Source organism: Bombus huntii, chromosome 4 (assembly GCF_024542735.1).
Source record: "Bombus huntii isolate Logan2020A chromosome 4, iyBomHunt1.1, whole genome shotgun sequence".
Taxonomy (NCBI): Eukaryota; Metazoa; Arthropoda; class Insecta; order Hymenoptera; family Apidae; genus Bombus; species Bombus huntii.
In genome coordinates, this window is record NC_066241.1 from 4571487 (window position 1) to 4595668 (window position 24182).

General features: G+C 47.6%; 1 protein-coding gene across 2 annotated transcripts in view; it reads left to right on the top strand.

The window, feature by feature from the left end:
• The window catches only part of LOC126865029 (protein gustavus), a 157746-nt gene that overhangs the window by 49350 nt on the left and 84214 nt on the right, over positions 1-24182 (top strand). Inside the window, exon 1 of one of the 2 annotated variants that reach the window (XM_050617063.1) lies at positions 4534-5549. The exons of the other annotated variant lie outside the window; for it this stretch is intronic. Coding sequence (XP_050473020.1) covers positions 5122-5549 — 428 coding nt within the window. The 5' untranslated portion in view covers positions 4534-5121. Of the gene's footprint in view, positions 1-4533; positions 5550-24182 lie in introns of those variants that run through there. 2 annotated transcript variants of the gene reach the window in all.

Consider the following 24182-nt stretch of genomic DNA (forward strand, 5'->3'; position numbering starts at 1 on the left):
TATAAAAAGAGAGCCGGTGGCGATGGCGCGGCAACGACGATGGACAACGAGGAACAGCAGCCGCGGAGATCCGGCTTCGTATCTTGCTGGATCTTGCGTGCGAGTGTCCTTGCGGAAAGGGGATGAGGTGTGACGAGGAAAAAAGGAGCGCGAGAAAGGGTGATGGTGAGAGAAAGACGGCAAGGAGTGGCGCGGGGCGAGGCTTTGGAGGAAACGCGTCGGCGGATCGATAGGAGCGGTTTGGAGCGGCGCGCATGCGAGCCTGGGCACCAATGGTCGCGCGAGGGTAGTTTCGACGAACCTAGCCGCCCTTGGGCGAAGGAGAACGGGGACAGAGAGGCGGTGGTGTGTGCGACGCCCAGGGCCGGCGTCGAACGCACCCTCGATTCCAAACTTTCTACGCTGTCTCGTTTCTTTTTTTCTCTTCTCTTTTCCAACTATATCGTTCGATGGTATCCGTGTCTCGTCGTCGTATTTGTGTTCGAATCGTAGATCGTTTTAACGGTCGCAACGATAGCGTTGACGAATACACAAGGCAGCGATATTTGCGCCGTAAACCTACAAGGTAAAGAATTTTCCAGGATGTATACGAAGGTGTGTTCTAATGGGTTCAGCCCTGACACGGGAGGGCGCGTGTTTCACTCGATAGCGGATCTCGCTACCGGCAGACGGTGCAACTAGCCAAGAATTAGAACACCTGCCGCGTCTCACGACAAAACGAATCCATGGAGCGGCGACTCGAGGAGTTTAAGATGTACGGGTGGACGCGAGATTCGTCGAAATTGTCGACGACGCGCGTGCTTTCGTATTCGTTGGGCCGCGTGTATGCCTGCTTGTTCGCGGGTTTTACCACGTCCGGATGCATGCTTTCCAGTGTCGGACAAGAACAGAAGCCTGTTCGTAAGGATATCACGTATCGGCGCGGCGCGGCGTTGGGCATGCAGATCTCTGCACCCCGTTCTTTGTTGTTCGCGTTCGCGCGTTGCTGCACGCCTCGACTTTGCACGAACGATCGTTCGACCGTAGCAGCTGTACCACGATCGTTTCCCTTCCTTTTCCTTTCCCCCGATCTTGCTCACCGTCTCCGTCTAAATCTGAATTTGAAGGATGTCGGTATTGGAGATTGTATTCTCTGTAATTTGTCGATGAACGAATAAAAAGAATTGCTTCGCAGAGAGAGGGTAGAACGAGGGATGCCATTATTCTACGCACGAGGTTGATCGTCGTCGAGGGTGAAGGACCCGTGACACCGAACACCGCCTGCTACACGATGACAGCCTTTACGCTATCATTCACCGCGGTAATATAATTACACGCAGCCGTACTTTTAACCCCGTTTTGCGACAAAGAAAGAAATCTCGAGGTTTTGTCCGATGATACGTCTCGATTCTTTCGATTCACCTGAATATCGACGAGGAAAATACGGCCACCGATGCACGAGCTACCTCGTCGACTATATACCGTGCTCACCGGGTTATACACGAGCATGAAACATTATCGCATTACCGTCGTTACCATAGAATTCTGGCGTACGCTTCTAGCCGGTGCATAGAAGCCGGCTGTTTGATCCTATCGCTTCGCGTTATCCAACGCATCGATATTTAACCAGTGGCTCTCACCGGTTGAATAATTACAGATCGGTGTCTAATCGCCTTACCGTTTGCGTCACAGTCTTCGTCATTTTCTTTTTCACGCTCTAGATTTCATCTTTGGCCGATAACGATCGATCGATCGCATCGGCATCGTTTCGCTGCCGACGCTGTCCGATGTATAAAACTACGTTATTACAGCTTGCAGAACGGAGATCATCGATTGACTCGAAATTAATACGTCTTCGCGGCGATAGCGTTTTATCCAGGATCTCTAAGCGATCGAGAGAAACGCGCGTCCTATCTATAAAGAAGGAAGACACGACGCATTAACGAGGCTAAGCGTGGAAATTTATTTATCGACCGGCAGAAACGCTGTCGATAATTAGCGGTTGCCAGGTCCGCGATTTTACCGCGAAGGTAATTGAAAATTGCCCGCGTACTCTGCATCCCTTTCGCGTCCTCTCTCTCTCTCTCTCTCTCTCTCTCTCTCTCCTCTATCTATCTATTCATCTATCTATCTATCTATCATCTATCTATCTCTTTCACGCGTTGGAAAGCTACCTTAGAGTCGAGACAATCAGGAACGCGCTATCTATTCGACGCGATCTTCTCGTTACCAATTAGTCGCCGATGTAACGGGCGATTATGCGCCGATGAAGCATCGCGCGATAGCCTGTTGTCAGTAATAAACGAGCCGGGAGATTGTCGATGCTTGATGAACAAGGCGATCGATCGATTTCGACGAAGGTCGCCTCGAGACATCCTCTTAAGGACGCTTACCCTTCTCCTTTGCTCGACTTTCCACCGCCCCTATACTGTCTCTCCTCCTTCCGAGACCGAGAACTCAAACAAAAGCCTGGATATAGTGACCCAATTCCCTTTTACCGTATCGCGTACACTCGTCAATTTTTTCCTCGTATTTTTCTCTTCATCTACCAAAGTCTGCCGTTCACTTGTCGTGTGTCTTACGATGTCAAGGCACGACGACTCAATTCATCGACAAGCTCGTAAATCGTCTCGTTACCAACCAGTCACGATGGTCACTGATTCGTGACGGTATTAGCCGGCACCTGTACAGGTAGCAGGCCGCAAAAGAGGCCAAGAGGGGGACAGGTGTAAACGACCCACGCGACCGTTCACCCTTTTCTCCGACCCTTCGATGAAATTTTCAGACCGGACAGCCAGCAGGTGCACCGTCGTATCGAGATAACGCGGAATCGCACGATTGAAAAATTCCTCGGTCAACTTCAACTCATTAGCAGCCTCGTTGCCGCCAATCGAACCGCTTAATTGCGTGTCGACGATCGTCCAACGAAAATTGCCACGAATTTCATTGACCAGAAACCTACTCTCCACTCGATCGAGAAACGCGTGGAAAATCGTCTTCTTGAAAAAATTAGAATTAACGTAGCGGCAGCCAAGAGAGTAAAGAGTAATGAAAATCGGAAGAAAATGATTCTTTTACTTATTACTTATGACTTTTACTTATGTCGTAAACCTAATTAATGGAAGCTTCAAAGATAAAAAAGATGTTTGTGCGTGTGGATACGCGAAAGCCAGCGTGCATCGCGGCGGAAGATTGAAAAGGTAGTCGGTCTCTACCGACGTACAGGATATCGATCGAATGCAAAGAATCGTCAGTGGTTTCCGGAACTTTGCACGGAGCGGATGGCCTGATACGAGTATACCGTACCAGGGAATACCGTTCATGTATAAAAATATATACCACTGTGTCAGAGAATGAAAACCGATCTTGTAAGAATATCAACCGCTTCGTATCGGTCACTGTGAAACAGAAGCTTTACATAGACTCTAACTCGGAGATAGCAACTTTTTATACGATTAACGGGCGAGTAACTTTCTCTGTTAGAAATGTTTCAACTTGTCAATAAATTGGAAAGTTAATCTCGAGTAATTGGATCTTGATTAGTGTTATTTCTGTTAACGCATTGAGGACGGGTGACGCTAATTCGCGTCTTACATACTACATGCGGAATCCTACAAAAAGCGTTAACTACCGTTAAATAAAACAGTAAAAAAAAGACAATGGGTGCTATAAACAAAATGTTACGAATGTGTTTTAAATCAAGTAAATAATATTGATCGCTCGGAAGGTTCGTCCGACTTTTAAGAAATTTAGTCGACATAAAGAATCATATTGAAAAGTTTGCCAGATGCGTGTCTGTGATCGAGGTTCTGGGATAAGTGCCATGCCGTCTCTCACGGTCCTCTTGCCGGAAGATTGTCCGGGAATATGCGACGGCATATTTTATTTTAGAAGAAATTGTCGGCGCTGAAAAACGAAAGTATCCAAGGAGAAAATGCCGCGTATGTACCGGAAATAAAAGGAGGGACAACGCACGATATATTTGTAAATTTTGCCTGTTACGTCTCCGTCGTGCACATTTTTCCAGCATATCACGCTGAAAAACGTTGCTCGAAGTATCTCTAAATATGCTCGTTGATTTTTAATAAAATATTACACTTGTCAAACACGCTCTTTCGAATATTTTCGATCGTTGGAAAAGTACGCGAGAATTCAGGCTATACGCTTGTCAGAGCATATCGTGCTCGATGCGTTCGCGAATCGATATCTCGTTTCCATATGAATCACGACGAATCGATTGAAATTACGCGTAATTCCTATTCGGAAGTCTGGACGTTTGCTTCATAAAAAATTGCAGAGAACGAGGCAATTACGCGCGAGCGTGAGACAGTTGGTTGGACGCGCGATTCGGTGATCTGGAGCGTGACGAAGGAACGTGCGACGCGAAGACGACAGTGTCCAGTTCGGTTGTTTTTACACACAGTCTCGGCCGACCGTGCGGCACGAAGCGCGCGACAAGGTGCGCGCGCGCAGCGCCGTTTGAAATTCGTGGCGCGGCGCGGCGTGGCGCGGATCCTCCTAGGGGGCTGCGTTCCTTCCTCTCCCGGCTTTCGTTCCACGTCCGTTCGTTCGTTGGGTTCGTTCGTTCGGTCTCGCCCGCTTCCGCGCCGCTCGCGCACAAGTCGATGTAAGGTCGGCGTGTCGTGCCGCGAAGGGAGTGTCGCCGGCCATCTCGACGCCCTCTCGAACCGCTTGGACTCGCGACGATTCCGACCGATTCTCGTCGGCCCACCATGCTTCGTTCTATGTTCCTCTTGACGGCTGTGGTCGAGCGCCGGTTGCATTCGCGAGATTGCGACGCTGTTCCCTGATCGGGTGTTCTCGAAGAGTTGCTCGGACGAGACATCGTTTGGGTTTCGATGGTAGGATCGTCGAACGATACCAAAGTGTAGTTGGTTTTTTGGCTACGAGAACTCGAACTAGCGGAGTCGTATGTAAGGAGTGACTCGAGGAAATTAGGATCGCGAGTGAAAGAATCCGCGGCTCGTTGAGAAGGTAACACACGGCCACACGGGGTGTTGCGCGGTCGAAGAACGATCGGACAGCTTCGATCTTGGAAGAATAGACAGACGTATCCCGATTCGGCATGACGAGACGCACCAGGGGACGGTAGTTCCTGGTTGATAGGGATGTCCTCGTGACATGTTACCCCGTGACCTTGGCTGTCGCGACTACAACGCTGTCCTCCGTGGAGAGGCACGCCTCCTGGCGCACGGATCGAGCGAGGATAACGGTCGATCGGTGTCGTTTCATCCACGTGGAGTCGAGTACCGCCTGCTGCCCGTGGTACAGGTGAAACCTGATTACGCGGTCCCGTATGTTCTCTGCTGGAGGGTACCCAGCACGACGATCCACAGGATCCAGGTCCCGCTACAGCATCATCATCAGCATCACCGACAACATCGTTATCAGCGTCGCCATCGACAGCGTCGTCGCCGACACTTTCAAGCAACGGCTACGCCTCGAAGACATCCTGTCCCGTTCTTCGCGGCGTCCAGCTATCCTTTTCCATACGCTTGTAGTAGCTCGCAGCGAGGCGATCTTCCTACGGTATCTGGTATGGAAACAAGGTGAGCCCTGATTAGTTTCGGGGATACGTGCCTGCGCTGTTGTCTACCGGACACCTTGAATATCGCGGAAATTATCGCGTCAGAACGTCTACGTGTTCCGTTGTTCTGATCAGAGCGTGCTCTGTACCCTTTGATATTTGATTTCCGCGATTAGGACTCGCTTCTAACGTCTAAACGAGTTACGAGATTAGATTTCGACCGAGCGCCCGCTGTGCTTCACTCGATGATATTTCGGTTTCGAAGATAACTTTTACGGGGCAACGATAGTTTCACGAAAGGCTAACTCTGATTCACCGTAGACTATGGAACGGTGCAGCTTGAAACGTTGAGTGACACGCCAGATTTTCTGGATCATTTTCACGCCGCGACGGACTGCACTGTGAGATTGTAATTCGGTATCGGGAAACTTTTCAACGTTTCACCCGCTTTTTTGTTGGTTTCGTCGAAAGAAAAAGGATCGATACTCGTGCCACCGACGGAAGAGCAAAACCAACGAAGGTCGTTTCTGATTGGCTAGGCAGCTAGGTGAAGGCGAGATGCAGTTTCGTCGGCGTGCTTTTTACTTTTTATCCATCAACCTCGATCTTCTCTCGTTATTAGCTTGCCTTCTCCTTTTCCCTCCGCGAATTCTTTGCCACGTTCGCCTCTTCAATTTTTCCGTTCTCCAATTAAACGCCTATCCTCGATCATTAGCTCCGATAGAAGAAAGCAGAAACGCGTAGACGTAAACTTCGAAGCAGACGCAATTCGATTACATAGAAATTTACCTTTGCTCCCCTGCGCACTGTTAAACCCCTCGCGAGACGCGACGCCAGATTGTCGTTCAACCCCCTTAGCCTCCTCCTGGTCACACCCTTGTCGGTTTTTGACAGCGACGTCGAAACATTTCGTCGTCACCTCGAAATTTGATACCAAACAGGTGTTGACACAATGGCAGAGAAAAGTTGCTGATTAGCACACAGTGGAGTTGGCGTTGGACTCGATCCGTTGCTTATATCCCGCTCGTTGTGTGGCGTAACCTCGTGATCCGCCGGTCTTTTCGACCCATTTGCGTTTTATGTAGCCTCGCGTTCGTTCGTTTGCTTGTTTCTTCGAACGTTTGCGAAACAACAGTTCCCTTGCCTGTTGTGTGTCATACCAGAAGCAATTCAAAGGTATTGCGACCAAGTGAAATTTAGGATGATTTTCCACGATCTCGTGAACACGTTGGCCAACTTCGCATTTATTTATAGAACGTTAGAAACGAAATACGAATAAGCCAGCTTCGTTAAAGCTTGAGGAGTCTGGCAGGAAAATTCGATGCTCCCATGCGGCGATGTCGCTGCGTTCTAAACCAAAAAACTAAGTCGACGACGCCTGCTGCGTTCGCCGGCGTCGACAGATTTCTTCGCGTTCGTTCCTCGACCTCCTGCTGCTCCGGACACTGAACTCCGTGCGGCCAACAGTTTCTTTCCAACCGGACTTGAAAAGTGGAGTGATCCTTTCCCGACTGTCCTTTGCGCCGCGAGCTGACCGGAATATTAATCGAGCCGTTTGTCTCGGCGGTCTTGCACGCGCAAAATAATATTCCTGCTTAACGCGTTTCCGAAACTACGCGCGAATATTGATGTCGGTCACGCGCTGCTCTTCGAGCGTAGGTGATTCTTCTTTTTTTTCCCCCTTGACGCGCTAGGAAATGAATATAACCAAGATTTTTTAGAAGCAATCTTTAACGAAATAAAGTACGTCTCTGTTCGAATCTGCTCGATCGCAGTTGTAGAAATCTGATCGAGGAACGAACATTGCGTACATATTTCGATAATATTTTGTATTACGTTCGATTTCGAGTAGAAAAATTGAATTTCTGTAATGTGTTTTAAAGGGGAAATACGATTGAAGGTGATAAACGTTGTCAAACTTTGATCAAGAGTGTATTTAACTTGATAAAAAGATCCTTAGAGCTTTGTGTTTTAAAAGTTCGAATAGAGTTGTATTTAAAAAGTTGAAATAAAGAAGCAGATAATATTTTCGTAGTTTCAAAAATCTTGCGCATCCTTCGTTTTTCCGTGAAGGAATTTGCGAAAGGATTTCTGCGAAAATCCCGAAAGGAAAAAGGTGGAAAAAGCAAATGCGAAGGATTTCGCTGACCGTTCACGGTAAACCATTTGCAGCAGCTGAGTTGGCAACTGGTCGTGGCTTAAAAGCTCCCCGAAGCTCCGACGACCTATCAGCGATGCTTTTTAAGTTTTTACATCCGTCCCGCGGTCAGCTCCGAAGAAAAGCACCGGGCTCGATGAATTCCCCTGATAAAACCGCCCGATCCCCATATTTCTTCCGCCGTTACCGCGATTCGTGCCGCGTGAAATCTTCTTGAAAAACCACGACGTCTCATTCACCGATTCTCCTGTAAAAGTCAAACTCGCCACTTCTCCCATTTTTTATCGGAGGATATTTTTTCAACTTTTACGTTGAAAATCAATGCCACGAGTGTTATATCTCTTTGGAATTTTGCGAAAATAATTATACGAAATACACCGTAGTTTATACGTGATTCTGACCGTGGAACTTTCAAAAGTCGTTCGTAGGTGTCCATAGAAATGCAGCGAACTCTGTATCACGAGTGGGTGATTTATGCGAGGATTCGTCTCGATTAAATACATTTTTATCTCGGGATCTAAGCAAGCTGGGCCATTACGGCGAGTCCTACGGGAAGATTCATGAGGGCACGGTTATTCTACGGGAGCGTAATTTTCTAGGGTGGTTGCAGGGTTCGCGAGGCCGGCACGGTCGGTGGCGGAGGAAATTCTAATTTTTCAGGGACACCTTCGTGTGCCACGGAAGGGGTTGCGCGCCGCTATCGTCGCTGCTGAAATTGCAACGTTCACGAAAGCGGCGGCCGTTATCGATCCCTCCTTCGTTCCGTGTCGTACATGCTGCCGACGAGTACGTACGTGCTCGTTATCGCCCTCTTCAACCGAACGACACTTTATCTGGATAAACGGCGAATAAAAGGGACAGAGAGAAAAACTAGCCCGATATCGCGACGTATGAGAGACGACCTTTCCTTCATCGTGGCCAGTTTCACCCTTATTACGCTTCCTGCTAAGGGGGATGAATCGCTGTACCTCGACTCGCCTTATAGAACTTTTCTTTTCTTTCTTTGAATTATTCAATCTACTTTAGTCAGCCGGCTTTGGTTTCAATTTTCCGCGTAACCGCAGGTAGAAGATCCTTCGAGGTACACACGAGGAAACAAGGGAATTGACCTGCTAACTAGTAGTTGTACACAGTGGAACAGGTTTGTCACGATCAGACAGAGAAATCGCGCGCGGTAAGAGTCGCGCGAAACGGAGAATCCAAAGGGTGTTTGGTAATTCGGCGATCGAATTTCATACGCTGCTTTGTTATCGACGTAATTATTGCTTCGACGTAGTTGTAACCAGCTGTGCAAATATCGTAGAAAAGAAAACGCGAGAGTTATCGAGTGTCGTAATCGCGTGGCATTAATAAACCCGTGGCTTGATCGGGATTCTATACATATCCAGCAAGTTTCTTTCGCTCAACCTTTCTCAGAAACATTAGCGCCATTATCTTCTAATTAGAAATTCACTGAAAGGTTACGTAAGGTAAATGATTTTCCGATTCCCAGCTGCTCACCGTCAGTGAGCGAAAAGAGAATGTTAATAATCGAACGGTAGATGCATCCCTCTTCGAAGACGATTTCCAATCGTCTAAAAAATGTTACTTACACGTTGTTGGGAAAGATTCGATCGTTGGAACGGAATTCATCGAACGAAACGGTCGTTCGTATCTCGCTGGAATCCCTCTTCTTCCTCGAGTGCACTCGTTTCTGCTTCATCGATCCTCCAGACTATCGAATCCAGCTAGTTTTTGAGAATACTCCGAAAAAGAAGGAAGATTTCCGCGGAACATCCGACCGCGTTTGGACGTTCGAAGCTCGAGGCGTTTGGCACGGGACACAGGACGCTCGATATCGTCCTAATTCCGCAAAGTTTGCAGCTGAACGAACGAAGCGGGCCGTCAAGATAAACTCGAATCTCACTCGCCGAGCTTTATACGCTACAGGTGAAGATAGAAAATTGAAACTGTGGAAAGCGTAAACCTTTGAAAATTTGAAAATGGAAAACAAAGCACGACCAGATAAACGCGAACAAACGAAGCGAAATATTTTCACTCGCGACGATCACGGAACGATCGTACTTGCATCTTCTTTCACGCGCATCGTTATCCATCGTTATCGCGAAACAGCCGGGTTATCGTTGTTTCTGGCGTCCTCGAGCTTCGAGGATCGACCCATCTGTCACTCGGCGCGGATCATTCCGCAGATTCCATTCTCGGATAAAACATAAAATATTACAGAAACTATCGCGGCAGCGTGAGAATGATGCCGGCGATATCCGCGGAGCTGTTTGCCGCGCTTAAAAGCGACGCTGCCGCGAGGAGATTCCTATAAATTGTGCGCAGGTGTTGTGCCTCTTCTTTTTTCCACGCGATCGCGCGCGTATCGACGTTGACTTTGAGTAAGTGCCGATTCTAGCGATCTCGCGAGAGATCGAACGGTGTATCGCAGCCTTTTGCACGGATCGATCCTTGTCGAGCGGCGAAAGGTTGCTCGTCCGTGTCATTACGTTTTATCACTGGCATCCGTGACGTCACCAAGTTATTTTCGATTACGCGTACCGTTACTTACAAGACCGAAGGTGCGACGACCCGTTCGCGACACTGAAATATCGCTGCCCCCGAGACGACCGTGAATAATTCTCGTTCAACCGCGCAAATTTTCCCCAATCTGTCGTGCATTTCCTGTTTGCTCTCGTCTTCTACCAATCGATATCGATATCAGTGAGATACTTTAGGATTTCTAAAATAGAAATTGATGGAAGAAACGGTGAAAATTTGCCAGGTGTCGCAAAGTTGCGAGATTTCTTCGATAACCGTGACGAATCAACTGGAAGAACAGAAGCGTCAGACCATACGCGAGTCGAAGGTTTTTGGAAACGAAAGGTGACTTTTAGAGAACGACGAAGTTCGTGGTTGGCGCGACGTGTCGAACGGTGAAAATCTCAGGATTTTCGTGGGATATCGAACGATCGATAATTCTGGCGAATAAAAGACCGTTGACGTCAGGAACAACGCCGTGCGAGATTTTATTTAAACCATGACAAGCAAGTTGAATGGCCTGGCGATAATGCGGCGTTCGTGCTACGTCAATAAGATGACATAGAAAAAACCGAGTACGAAGCTATTTCGTAAAAAGCGAGATTACGTTACTACTTCTGTTTTGCGCGATGTAAAAGCGATTCCATCGAGAAGAAGGCAATTATGTTAAAGATATAGAGGTCCTCTTTTTAGGTTATATCAGTGTGTAAAGGAAATTCATCGAGGCAGTTTCGTGTCTTCGCTTATCGTTCGTATACGCTACACAGAGGAACGAAGCCTCGCAACGACTCGTGTTTTTACGCGTTACAGTCTTCTGCACCTGCGGAACTTATTTGGAATTACGTGTTTCCTGTGCACGCTCGCCTCGTGCTCGCCCCTTGCCTGTTCAAGAATCTCGTATTCCCGAGGAAACGATTATTTACCATCAACGACTCGTTTGTTCATTGTTGACAACGTCGGTGGAATCGTCGGTAGAAGGTAATCGAGGCAATTGCTCGATTTTCGATCCGACTCGAAATCCACCATTAAATAATGGTTTGCACACCCTGGTTACAGAGGATCTGTTCTCCATTGCGTGTTTCGGCGTTGCCAACGTTCTATCGTAAGAACAATGAAATCCATTCGCCGCGCATGCATAACCGATCTTCCATCGGATGAAAATAGAACGGTTGGCGAGATGAAAATATCTCGGAGCATCAATAGGGAATTTCACGCGCGATTCGCGATGTATTTGTATTACGTCCGACCGCCCACACGCGACGCGCGCTTCCGCCCCCCCCCCCCCCGCCCGTGTCCGCGCCGTATCCACGGATTTATTTACACGTTAATTTCCATCGATCGCGGGATACGGGCAAGATTAAATTACCAAACAAAATCTCCTATGCACGTGCTCCATGACGCGGTTCGCGGCCGTTCGTCGATCAAAGCGTGCGTCGTACCAATTTACGTCACGTGTGATTTAGTCGCGTGTTGGCTGCGCTCGTGCGAAACGGAATAGCGGAGCAGTAGGTAAAACGAGCCTTCTTCAAAGAACCTGCAAGCAGCGGGACCAACGTGGAGCCGCGCTTGTCATCTTTTCCCGTCGTTGCTCCAATTATAACTTTCCTCCGATAAATTATAATCTCGATCGCACACGCTTGTTTCGAGCATCGGGTGCATCCTCTCTTTGCGGCGAGCAAAATCGGTATCGGCTGTTGTCCCGGGGATTAGGGCTTTGCTTCGACTCTATCGCCATAACGTCTTCCATTTGTTACGTTGTACGGAATCTATAGAAAAAAGCGTTTCTTCGATCTACACCGGTGGTTTCCAGTAAATTAATGTTTTATCGCAATATTGGCCTTCTGCACAAGGGTTGACAACGAACAGATGTTCGTGGGGAATGCTCGAAACGAGTAAATCGATCGGTCGATACGTCGATACGACTACGTGACTCTTCGGCCGACCGTGTATCGCGAAAAAACCTCCAACTCGGAACAAAAATTGGGAACAAGAATTTTTTAGTCAAAACTACGCGGCGTCGAGCAACCTGCACGGCTGCACACCGATCAAGGGTTCTCAACCAACCGCAAGAATGTCTACTACTCATCCATGAAGCGACATCGTCGTTTTTTCTACTTTCATTTCCACGATACTCTTTTTACGACCATTCGGACGGATCTTAGGGTCATCGTTGCAGCTGTGCTTGCTTTCAAGCTGAAGATTCGAAATCTCCACGGAGGACGAGGCAATGAGAGTCACTGTATTAAAGCAGACGGGTCGCAACGTTGCCGCATATCGCAGGTTCCACTCTTCTATCGACCGAGCAGCGTTGCCAGCTCCTTTTCCATGCCTTTATCGCCCCTTTCCATGCAGCCCTCCACTCGTCTCCCTTCCTCCCTTTTCTACCTCTCCTGCGTTCTGCTTTGTCCCTCCCTTTCGAGCACTCGCGGTCTCGTTCTCCCCCTCGATTCAACGCCATATTTCTTTCTTTATCCGTACTTCGGGCTACGAACCGTCGGGCCTAGACTCTTCTTCTCTTCTCTTCTCTTCTCTTCGTCCTTCCGTCTTTATTTACCCCCTCCCTCGCTTCTCCACCCATCCCGTTTTCTCTCTGCCTTCGCCCTTTATCCCTGATTCTTCGCCTCACCTCTTTCTGCCCAGCTGTTTAACCTTCCTAGGGCAGATGCCGCGCGGTTATTCCTTTCGCCGCGGTATCACCTTTATCGTACCTGCCCCTCCCTTCCTCGCCTCCCCTTTTTCACTGTATTCGTTCGTAATTACCCGATAAGGGCAATCCGGCCACGAAGGGCTGAACGATCGACTCGACCTCGATCCTTCTTCGAGATTTGCCACGGAATCTCGGTTTCGCAGGATCACCTCGGCCGACCGTCTTGTCCTCCGTACACTCTCGGTGGAAGCAAGCGCGTAAACGTTCGCACCAGCGCCGCTTCCTCTCGACGAATCGACTGGTGGTCGAAGAAGAGGCTCGGTCTGGCTCCGTTTCCTTTTTTTTTTCCCTTCTTCCTTTCAAGCACGCTCCCTGGAGTGTTGGCTGGCGTTCGACACTGTCCGCCAGGCTCGTATTAAAGCAGCCATGAAAGAAATATGAAACGGATGACCGGCGGTCTCGAGGTCAGCCCGGTCAATAACTTCGTTATACGGGCCAGTTGAAGGCATTTGCTTCGATTCTGCCGCGAGCTCTAGCGAACGTTGCCTCCTTGCTTGCAACGTTCACGGGACGTTGTATGAATTATTTAAGCATATGAACACTATTATCGAGCATGAACCAGTTACGTTATATACGAAATCCGGTATATTCGTTCGATCTGTATTCATCGGGATACGCGGTGAAGAAACGTCGTTGACGGATTTTTCCATCCAAGAACCGTATCATTCGTGGTTGTTCCATTAGTCGCTTCTAAACTCGTATGGTCGAAGGAGAAACTCTAAAGCGAGCGAAAGAGGAGCTGATCGCGCGGATCGCTTCGGAAGGCACGTTTCCTGTTGGTCCGTGTGCCTCGTCGCTTCGAGTTGGTCCCCTCTGATCCGCGTTGGTCTCGAAACTCAAACCAGATATCCTCGGCGAATCTCGTCGCGACGTGACTCACCGTGAATATTACCAGTAGGTGGAGGTCGAAGGGCAACGTGGATCTGGGACGATTTCAGTCGGCCCGTATAGCGTACAGTAGAAGAGAAACCTGGGAAGACGCGTCCGCTACCGCGCAAAGGACGACATAGCTCGCCGAAGATAAGCTATCGCCGGCGCATCTTTCGAATAATACACGGAATCGGGAAAGAAATTTCCAAGGCGGACAATTACCGCGGCGTATTCCGAGGATGTTTCGCTCGTTGTTTAGTTGGCACGATTAATCGATCGATCGATCGTAGATTACGTCTTGGCGCGCGTCCGTCGTGAATGGGAATCGTTGGTTTACGTAGTCGGAGGATTTTCGCCGCGTATAACAGTCACGCTAACGAGCTATCGAAACCGCGTGATTCAATAACAAATATGCGATCGTATCTGGCGAACGAAAGTTGGAAAGGTTAGCTGGAGAAAATAGGATCATCGATTAATAACAGGTAGAACTATCGTATCCAGGTATCGCATTGCTACTTTGTTCCAAATTGTAGACCGGTAATAGCCTGTTTCTCTAGGAACGAACAGAGCCAAGCAATTGAGCGCATCTCCGAACAAAGACTCGTTCGTTACAGGCACTTTAGCAAAAGTAACAGTTACTTTTTACGATCGTTAATCGAGCGCGACGCGAAAGGTGTGGGCGCGCGTGCATCACGGGGGTTTCATTATCGAGCGGGAAACGCCTCTCGTTATCGTGGACATTTGGCGAAATAAAAGCTCGATGAATTTATCCGTTAAAAGATGAATTCTGAAATTCTACCAGCATCGTTAAAACTTCCGTCGTTCGGATTCTATTAGGTTCGTCGCTTTTCTGTTTCTTTCCCCCCCCCCCTTTTTTTTTATGGTTTCAATTCCGAAATCACAGGTGAAACACAAGGCAAGAACGATTCGTTCGAAAGCGGATAAAGGTCAGCGGTCCGTCATCGTGGACAAGTTTACCTACAGCGAAGCGGGTCTCTCCGCGCGCCCCTCGATGCTCGATGCAGCCAGACGGGATAATGTCGTGTAATGAAGATTAATCTCGTCTAGTAAGCACCGACCATTCCTGTATTCATAAATCAATCGTATCCGTCCGATTATCATTCAAATCTGACTGGATTCTCCAGAACGGCTAACGTACGCGTCGCTGCATGGGATCGGCGAATCGGCCACCGTTAGTACACCACTACCGATCGAATTATCGACAATGGGTGCGACGAAGAATGGTAACCACGGATAAACGCCGATTCTCTCTCCGCGTGTTTGGAAATCTGGAAACACGCCGGAATTATTCGTGATTGTCCGTCATTTGCCACGCCTTGTGTCAGGTGGAATCGTTTCCGTGATTGACGCGCTTTGCCGCCGCGTCTTTTCACTCGCTCTCGAAGCTAATTTGATGATTAGATCGATACAAACATTCCGAAAACATGAAACTGGAATTGGATCGGTACGAAGGCAACTTGGTACGTTTAACCCTGGCGTAGACAACCAACGTGTAGTGGTTATCCGAAAAGGCCGTAAATAAATTTGCACGTTCGACGTACGAAAATGTTAGCGATAAATTTCGACCGAAAGGTATTCGAAGAATGGAGGATTCGATCGTTGTAAAACTCCGCTTGATATAATATAATACTTAAAATATTTTCACTCGAAGGTAAAATTGTTACGCAAAATATAGAAATTAGTAGCCGGTTGCCTGCGTTAGGGTAAAAAAATGGTTGGTTGGCAACGACGTTTCGAGACTTGGTTTTCACGTATTCGAACAAAATTACCTGAACGTCCGAAGGTCAGACGAATCCGCGGGATCTTTTACTCGCCGGGACCTTGTAATTACTCGGGCAAACGCTTTACCTGCGTTGAATCTTATCGCGCCTTTCGCTTAAAGAGCACGATACCCTCATTAGCTTGATAGTAGTTTATCAGGGCCGTTTATTGGCCATTCCGTCACATCCCCGAAAAGGATATAATCGCATTGATAAACAGTCGACCACAGGGTATACCTATATAGGTGGCTCTATCATACTTGGGAAATTCTTGGCCGACAGAAACGAGTCTGCAGGAAAGGTAGGAAGTCGTTGGTTCGTTATCGCGAGCCCTCTTTTATTCCCAGTGGCTTATGATAATGACGAATACATATTTCTAGCGATTCGCTTTATGGGCCGGAGGAACTCAGCCACTTAACCGATTTCAACGAGATAGCTTTGGCGAACGACCTCTTAGCCTACTCCCACTTTGCTGCAGGTATTTCATCGGTCGAGTGGCATTTTTTAATCCGCCGATTTTTTTTTTTTTTTTTTTAAGCATCTCGTGGAAAATACGATTCAGCGAGTCGACTCCGCCGCTTTTCAACGATCGCTTCGAGCTCTATCGCTGTGCGTGAAATACCCGATTGCAAAATAACCTTCGAGAGACAATGGGATCGTTTTAATTCAGACGACGCCGGAGATTGATCGTTGGAGGCATTGAAAGGATCGTCGAGGACGCGGCAAGACGAGGTCGAGGCAATATCGACGTATTCCTCGGGAGAAAAAAAAAACATTACGAGATCCAAAGGGACACGCGTCCCTTTCTCAGGATCGTTGAAACCCTCCTGTGTGTAATAACGACACTAGCGACCCATTTTATGACATGGCGAAATCGTGGCTTCCACTATTCGTATCCTTGCGGTATTATTACGCTAACTATAATATATGTATTCGGTGTTTGGAAATTTTCGTTCATTCGTAAAAGGAACTTGACGAGGTATCATCGTTTACGTGCTCGCCGTTACGTAGCGCCTTTCGAATTTCTCATCGACCAAATTTGGCATTTGCGAAAGAAAAGACGAAGGCCAGCATGGAATAAGAAATACCCCGACGATATCGAAGAGCTCGATGCGATTTCGCGGAGAATTTAATAACCCACGGACCTTTGGAGAAAGGAAATTTTCATTTGGAACGTACGGCGCGTCACAGCTGGAGCGCGTATCTATTAATAACCGTCGTTATTTATTCTTTAATATTTGATTAACTTAATTAATGTTTGCCGGCAACGGTCCAAATGCAAACAACGGCAAGTGCGTTGTCCAACGATGCGTTGCGAGCCGCGTGTTTGCAAATTGTCCGCGTCGCGAATCGAAAAGCTTTGCGTATGAATTTTATGCAATAATGGGCCGCGACTAACCGAGAAACGCGCCGCTCTTCGTCCAATTTACAATTTTGGATGGATTAAAGGGAATCGGCGACAAGTTCCCACTGTATTCAATTTCGCCAAATTAACCGTACATATTTGGAAGCTATTTTTCTCTTCTCGTTTCTCTTTTTATCGCAACAGTCTCTTTACGAAGTGTCTGTGATTCGACGTAAAGAGAAGCGTAAAAGTAATCCATTTAGTTTTTAAGTAAATACGAAACGTGCAAAAACGGAGAAGATTGCGGAGAATGGAAGCAAATGGAAATGGTCACGTTCTACGGTCTCAACCCAATGACCGCAAACACTCCGGTCCATTTAATATGATAATCGACGATGCGCGAACGCGAGATCGAAAGAGGTTCGTCCCGTCTAAGAACGTGGAAACCGGTTCTCTATCCTTGGGACGAGTGTTGCCGCGGACGCAGCCCGCTGGAAATAGAGCAAGAAAACGTAGAGATTTGTCTCCAGAAGATTACCGCCGCGCAATGTACCGTGGCGCGATCGTAAATTTCGTTTCCACGCGATCACACTGTTCGATCGCGACGCATCTTCTGTTATGACCGCTGCTTATCACCTTCGAATTTTCTTCTAATTCGATGTCGTGCAGAGTGCCTTTGATCGTAAACCAGTCCCTGGATATCCGCATGCGAAACTTATTCCTAGTAATCAGGCTTCGAACTTTGCGATCTCAACTTTGCCGATCGATTTGCTGATTTTCTTCGTATAATCTTAACATAATGAATTCAGATGCTTTTCTTAAACTTATTAGTACAACAATTTATCTTTTGTCATTTGGTCACTTTGGAATTATAGCAGATTCTAATTTTTACCGATCGTCGAAAAAGATATCTTCGTGAAAGGGATGAAGTCGATTTTTTGTAAATGCCTTTCTATATACCGCAGCGTAAATTCGTCTGTCTCCAACATTTCCATTTTTCAAATCTAATGTACTTGTACCTTCGTGCTATTTATGTAACTCGTACGATGATCATTATGCCGTCATTCGTTCCTATTGCGAGCTTAAATATAAATAAATACAAGTACATTATAGCACACGTTGCTCGTAAAGCCAGTCTCGGTTTGTGTCAAAGCAAAGGAGAATTTTCCGCGCGATTTCCGAAATCATAAATTATCGACAAAATCGAATAGAAATCGCGGATTGGCCGGTCGTGGTGCAACGAAACGCAGAACGGGCGAGGTTGTAAATCTCGGGACGAGCTTGGAGCTTGGCGGACGGTCGATTAAATCCGGTCGGCACGCATCGTGTGACAATTAAAAAATTTATGATCTTTACTTTCTAATTACGCTCGCCAGCGCGCAAAACGCTCGCCCGTATATCTTCGTTCGTTTTAACGCCTGCGCGCCGATACCATGGCGCGAGTACCGAAGCTCGCTCGTTAATTAGGAAGTTAATTCCCGGCGACGACGTTGGCGCTCACGAGCGCGAGCGCGAGTCACCCCGAACGGTCGCATATTAATTACCGCCGCGAGAGAGGAGTTGCAACAATCATAATCGCGCGTTCACGCTACTCACCTTGGCATTTGTCTCGAAATGGATACGCGTGTCGAACAATGCCCGTCGCTAATAAGTCGCCGGCTAATAAGTAATAAACGTTTACGGTCGCGGAACCTCGCCGATGAGCGACGTTTCGTCATCCCTCCGTGGTGTTAACACTTTGCTACTCGTTCGCACGTCGTTCCGAGTTTATATCATTTTGTACAACTTGGCAATTACGCGGCTCGTCTTGTTGAATTAGTAAGTCGTGAGGTGTTAGTCGACATCTCTGTAGAAACTCTCTGTGGATACTAATGTTTTCAAATATGTAAATACACGATATGTTCTTTGGTACGGCTCGTATCTGAAAAAGCAGACGTGACCGTAGAAGGTAGTTCGCACGTATCGGCACGTTTCTCCTGGTAAAATCAATCGAACATCGTTTTCTTCTTGCAAAGATACGAACACGATTTATCGTTTTATCGTAAGGTACAGCCGCTTATAATTACCGTTGATCGTCATTAAAAATAAATTGCTGGAAGCTGAGAGGCGATAATCGACGAGCCGTTAAACCACGGTGTACCTTCTCTTCTCAGAGAACTTGAAATACGTAGATTCCAAGAAATTCTGGTTAGAATTTATACGATAACTCGGCTAACGCTTTCGGTAGCTGGCTAAGGACGATCGTGTTGCCTTCTCGAATAGGCAGATCATATTCGTTTAACACATTGCTGACGAGAGACGCGAATCGACGACGGTTTTCAGTTTATAAATATCTTCTTCGCATTTCTGAAAAATATGCGCCAACTGCGGTAAAATTTATTTCACAGCGTACCGTCAACGATGTGTTAATCGACGGCTCGACTAGGGACGTCGCGCAGAGTTTTTCGCGTCGCGACATCGTGCAAATGGTCTCCGGATCGAACTGTCCGGCTTTTCAACGTACTTCTTCTGTCCGCTGCACGAAAATGTGCTTGCATAATTTACTTTGCACGGTAGGTTGAGCGGCTGACCGCGTCCGCTGGCAGATTGCGAAACGGAGGAGTGGAAAAAAGCCGTAGGAAAAGAGAGAAGAGAAAAGAAGAAGCGTGAAGGAATCCATTCCCGAAGAAACGCGGTCACGGTACTGTAGGACAATAGTTCGTTAGAAGCGGAGCCGGGGGAACGGGTAAAAAGGAAAAGAAAAGGGAAAGAGAGAGAGAGAGAGAGAGAGAGAGAGAGAGAGAGGGAAGCGGGTCTTTTTCGCGAGCGGCGCCATGTTGAGAACGTTCCCCCTCGCCGGGCGCGTACAAGGGCGTGGGCGTGCAAACCGAGGGAATTTAATACTCTCGAAATGTCAAACGTCGAAGATAAAATGTCGTCGAGAATGGTTGCCAGAGTGTCGCCTGCCATTTTTCTGCTCTCCTTTCTGCCACCCTGATCCTGCCTTATTTTACGATTCTACGAATTTCCATTTACAAATTCGAGCCCGGAGCTACGATAATCTACCTGGAAAAGATATTAACGCGCTCGTTGTTACCGCGTCGGGGTCATTGATAAGCCGTAATCGGGAAATCAATTTTATAATCAGAACTCAGCGAGCGCTAATCGCTGTACGCGTCAGAGATTCGCCTGCATCTAGTCCGAATCGTTTATTACCAATACTTTTGTTGCGCTGTCCATCCGACCGTTAATAACCGTCGAACTGATTTTAATCGATGCTCGGCCGCGTCGCTTAAAGAGCCGACGTTTATCGATGAATTGTCGCGATCGGCGACGTCGTCTCGTTGGCATTTCACCAGCCTTTTTCCCTCGATTCCCAGGAAACTCGATCTCTGCCGTGTATCTATCAGAAAAAGCCGGCGTCGCGTCGTGGTCGTTGGACAAAAACGAGTTGAACCGGAGGATTCCGTCCTCGTGAAACCGCAACGTTGCTCGCACGTGTTCCGGTTAACGTGGCATACATATGTTCGACTCGAAAGGAGCGAACTCGTGCAGCCTCTCGAACTCATCTCGAATCGTTCGATCGTGTTCGATCGCGCTCGAGTGCCTCGTTGTTCCGCGATTTTGCCTCCGCTTGCATCGTACAACGGACTTTTCGAACGTGGCCGTTTGCGCCGTTGCAATTTCAAACGGACAATTAATAAACGTTTCTCTTGTTTGTTTCAGGTAAGCCGGGACTCTGTATTCGCGGCACGGCTCCTTATTCGTAAGTACGTGACACGACTGTTCATCTCTTCGCTCGGTTTAACAATATCGTCTGCAGGAAAGCTCGTTATCCGAATCGTCAGCATTCTAGGAATCGCGCGCTAAAGAAAAAATTTCGCAAGAATTTCATTATAATAGTACGAACGACTCTATATTACGAATCTTCGAATACAAATGTCATCTCCGATTGAAACGATTCCGCCAGTCCAGCGTCGCGGTGTCCCGCGAAATATCGCCGCGTCGCGTTAATTGGACCGGCTGATAGCTCGTAGTTTTAACGACGCGTTAAAATTCGCAATGTGTAAACACCGCGGGTTCGGTTGAATCACGAGTGGGGTGGGGGTGGGGGGTAGATTTCGTGGATAGAGGGGTTGCAGCCAATTAATCGGTGCGCGATATCAATTGATCGGCTAGGCTCGAGGCCTCTTTCCGCACGGATGATCCCTTTTCGATTCGCGATCGCGAAATCCTTTGGCCCCGGCCGCGTTAACTCCCAGACAAAGGCAGCGCTCGTAGCGAAAGGGGGATAGCTAGAGTGGGAGGCGGTGGTAGCACGAGGGTGAGAGGGCCACGAAATAGGTTCAATCTATGCATCTCCGAGAGGCGTGTCGCGTTTGCTAGCAGTCGTTTACTTGCCGATGACGTCACGCGTGTACACTTCTGTCCACGAGACCAGCTGTTTTCGACATCTGCGCCCCTCCGTGCTCCACCACAATCTACTAGTGGTGGCGTGCTGCCCAAGTTTCCGGCCGGACAGGGTTTCCGTTTTGTTTTTTTCTTTTTTTTTTTTTTTTTTCGTCCGAGGAAACACTGTCGCGTGCAAAGTGTCGGATAAGATGGCTAGGAAAGGGGAAGAACGAACTCGATAAGGCTACCTTGATCGGTACTTTGAATACGTAACGTACGGATCTCTATTTATTTGAACTCTACTTATCGACACGAAACCTTACACCCTGACGTGAACTCCCGTTGTGTACGAAAGATAAAAAAATTCGTAAATATGAACCGTCGCATGAACTTTAGCTATACGAGCTGTTTGTTTTTCGACGAGTTTAGATAAATAGAGCTCCACCGTGAGTATTTTCTATATTCGAGGTAGAGAACTTGAAAAAATGAAATTCTACGAGAAACGGTAATTTTCAGTTGGTGAAATTGGAACTCTACGGTTGTTATTTTCTACGATTGGAAGTAATTGGAATTTCGTTAGCTTAAAGCTGAACAATGGTAAAACACGGCATTTTGCATCGCCTCCGTAGACACACGCCTGCGTAAAAATTACACGATCTCGTGGCTCGAGACCGCAGCCCTATTCGTTTCTCCGGTAAAAAATACTAGTAATATCCGTGTCGCTCGGCTCGAAACGCCGGAATAGAGAGGAAAAACGGAAACAATTAAGCGGCTCGTGGTCGCGCGGGGCCTCCATATGGCCGATAAAAAACACACGGCGTCGCGGGGCAACGATCATAATTAACGACAGGATAATTACCAGGACACACAGCTCGTTCCGTGAAACCGGAATCACTCGATCGTACTTTGCTCGTTCCACGCTCCTTCTTTCCTCCGTTCGTTCGCTTCGACTACTTCGCGATTATCCTTCGCGACTAAAAAGACAGAGACGAGGGCCGTAGGTCTAGTCGGTAACAGTAGGCGTTGGCAACGTCGAAATTGGAATTTCGTCGACGTGCTTCGAAAGGCAGACAGACGGTATCCGTGCACCGAACCGTTTGCATTCTCGAATTTACAGCGAATATTTGCAGAGGAGGAACGGAGTTGGCGAAAAAGTTGGAAAAGATGAGGCGAGTACAATTGAATTCACAGTGCCTGGATTCGAACAACGATCGGAATTCGACGGAAATTTTCGTCGAGCTACCAGTGAGAAGACTCTCTCGAGCGCGATTTTTCGGCGGGCTCCGCGAAGAACTTCGAGCACTCCGTCGACAGACGAAAATTAAGCATTCCGTTTCAATTATTTCGTGCGAATATTCGCCTCTAGAGAGAGAGACAGAGAGGGAGGGAGGGAGGGAGAGAGAGAGAGAAAATCGTGGAGTGGAAAGTTTCTTGGGAACCTGCGGCTGAATCCACCACCCTCTCTCTTTGGTTCCTCTGTAAGGCGTCGCCGCCCTAACGAAGTCTCCCAAGTTTCCGCGGGCGGAACTCTCGAAGGCAAAGAAGAGTCGATTGCATTTTTCATCGGCCGGCAACGACGTAATTTCGCGAGCCTTCCCTCTTAGCAACCGTAGATCGGTTGATATTTGGTACGTTGATTTTAGCGAGTTTAACACAGAGACGAAATTATCAACGCCTTTGGACGTCGATAAGCAAAATTCTAACGTTTCCACGGACAATGTTTATGGAGTTCGTAAACGTATCCGAGGAGGGCGTGAAAAATTCTCACGGCCAATTAAACGAGCACAATTAAGCGGCAAAGAACGCAAGACGAAAATTGGAGACTAGGAGCGCGGATATGTTCTCTCGGACATCGACCAGCTTCAACCGTAAGCTCGATTTTCTGCTTCGTTTAGCGAGATCTGAAGCACTTTCGGTTCGTTCCATGCCCGCCAGCGACACCGTTCTCAGCGTGAGGGTGCATCAACCCTTGGTAAACGACCGGGCAGACTCGCGCACCTTGCCTTTCGAGCTACGTCGTCTTTGTTTTTTCCCAAATTTGTACGAGCAAACGAAATAAAATCGCCACCAACAACGATAACGAGTATAATAACGAAATCGGCATTTTCTTATCTTATCTTGAATTTAATGAAATCCTTGAAACGCAATACGAGTTACTGGTTTGCTGCATGGGATGATCGATTATGGTGAAATTACGATCTCGTATTACTCCGTTTACGATGTGTTTCGGTAATACCGTGAATGTTACATTCGAGCCGGACTCGTAATCTACGTGGAACCACCGCCACCATGTAACAGGATTAATATCCACGCGAGCAAGGGGTTCATCCTTGGCTGTTGCGAACAACGGGCTATCGTTGAAATCGTGCACCTCGACACAGCGATGTATCGTGTGACTGTAGAACAGGGGTAACAAGCATCAGCCGTGACGTTGAATTTTGAACATTCGGTTGGCCCTGATCCGTGATACGCTCATCGGACAGGTAATCTCCTTTGGTTGCTTTGCTATCCGTGTTTCCATTATTCCCGCTTCTTGGAAAATTACGTCCACCAATATTCTCTCGACGGGTGTAATTCATCTTCGATAATTACGAGCTTCTGTGGAACGTCGTTTATTATAATTAATCTCGCTACTCTTCTCTCTTTCATAGGCAAAAGAACTTTGAACGTCTTAAGAAAAATATTCGCAACCAATTGAAACACGAAACCGAGACGATGAAACACAGCTCGCTGACTGTTATCGAAGGCTACCATAAAAATATATAGCCGCGCATGTTCACGTTCTTTATTTTCCAATATTTTTTACTCACTTCAAACAAACACTACAGAAATTCTTAGAACGCGTTCGGTCGCGTCAACGTCAAACCTCGGCTGTCTGTACACGTTTCTTTCGCGCGCTA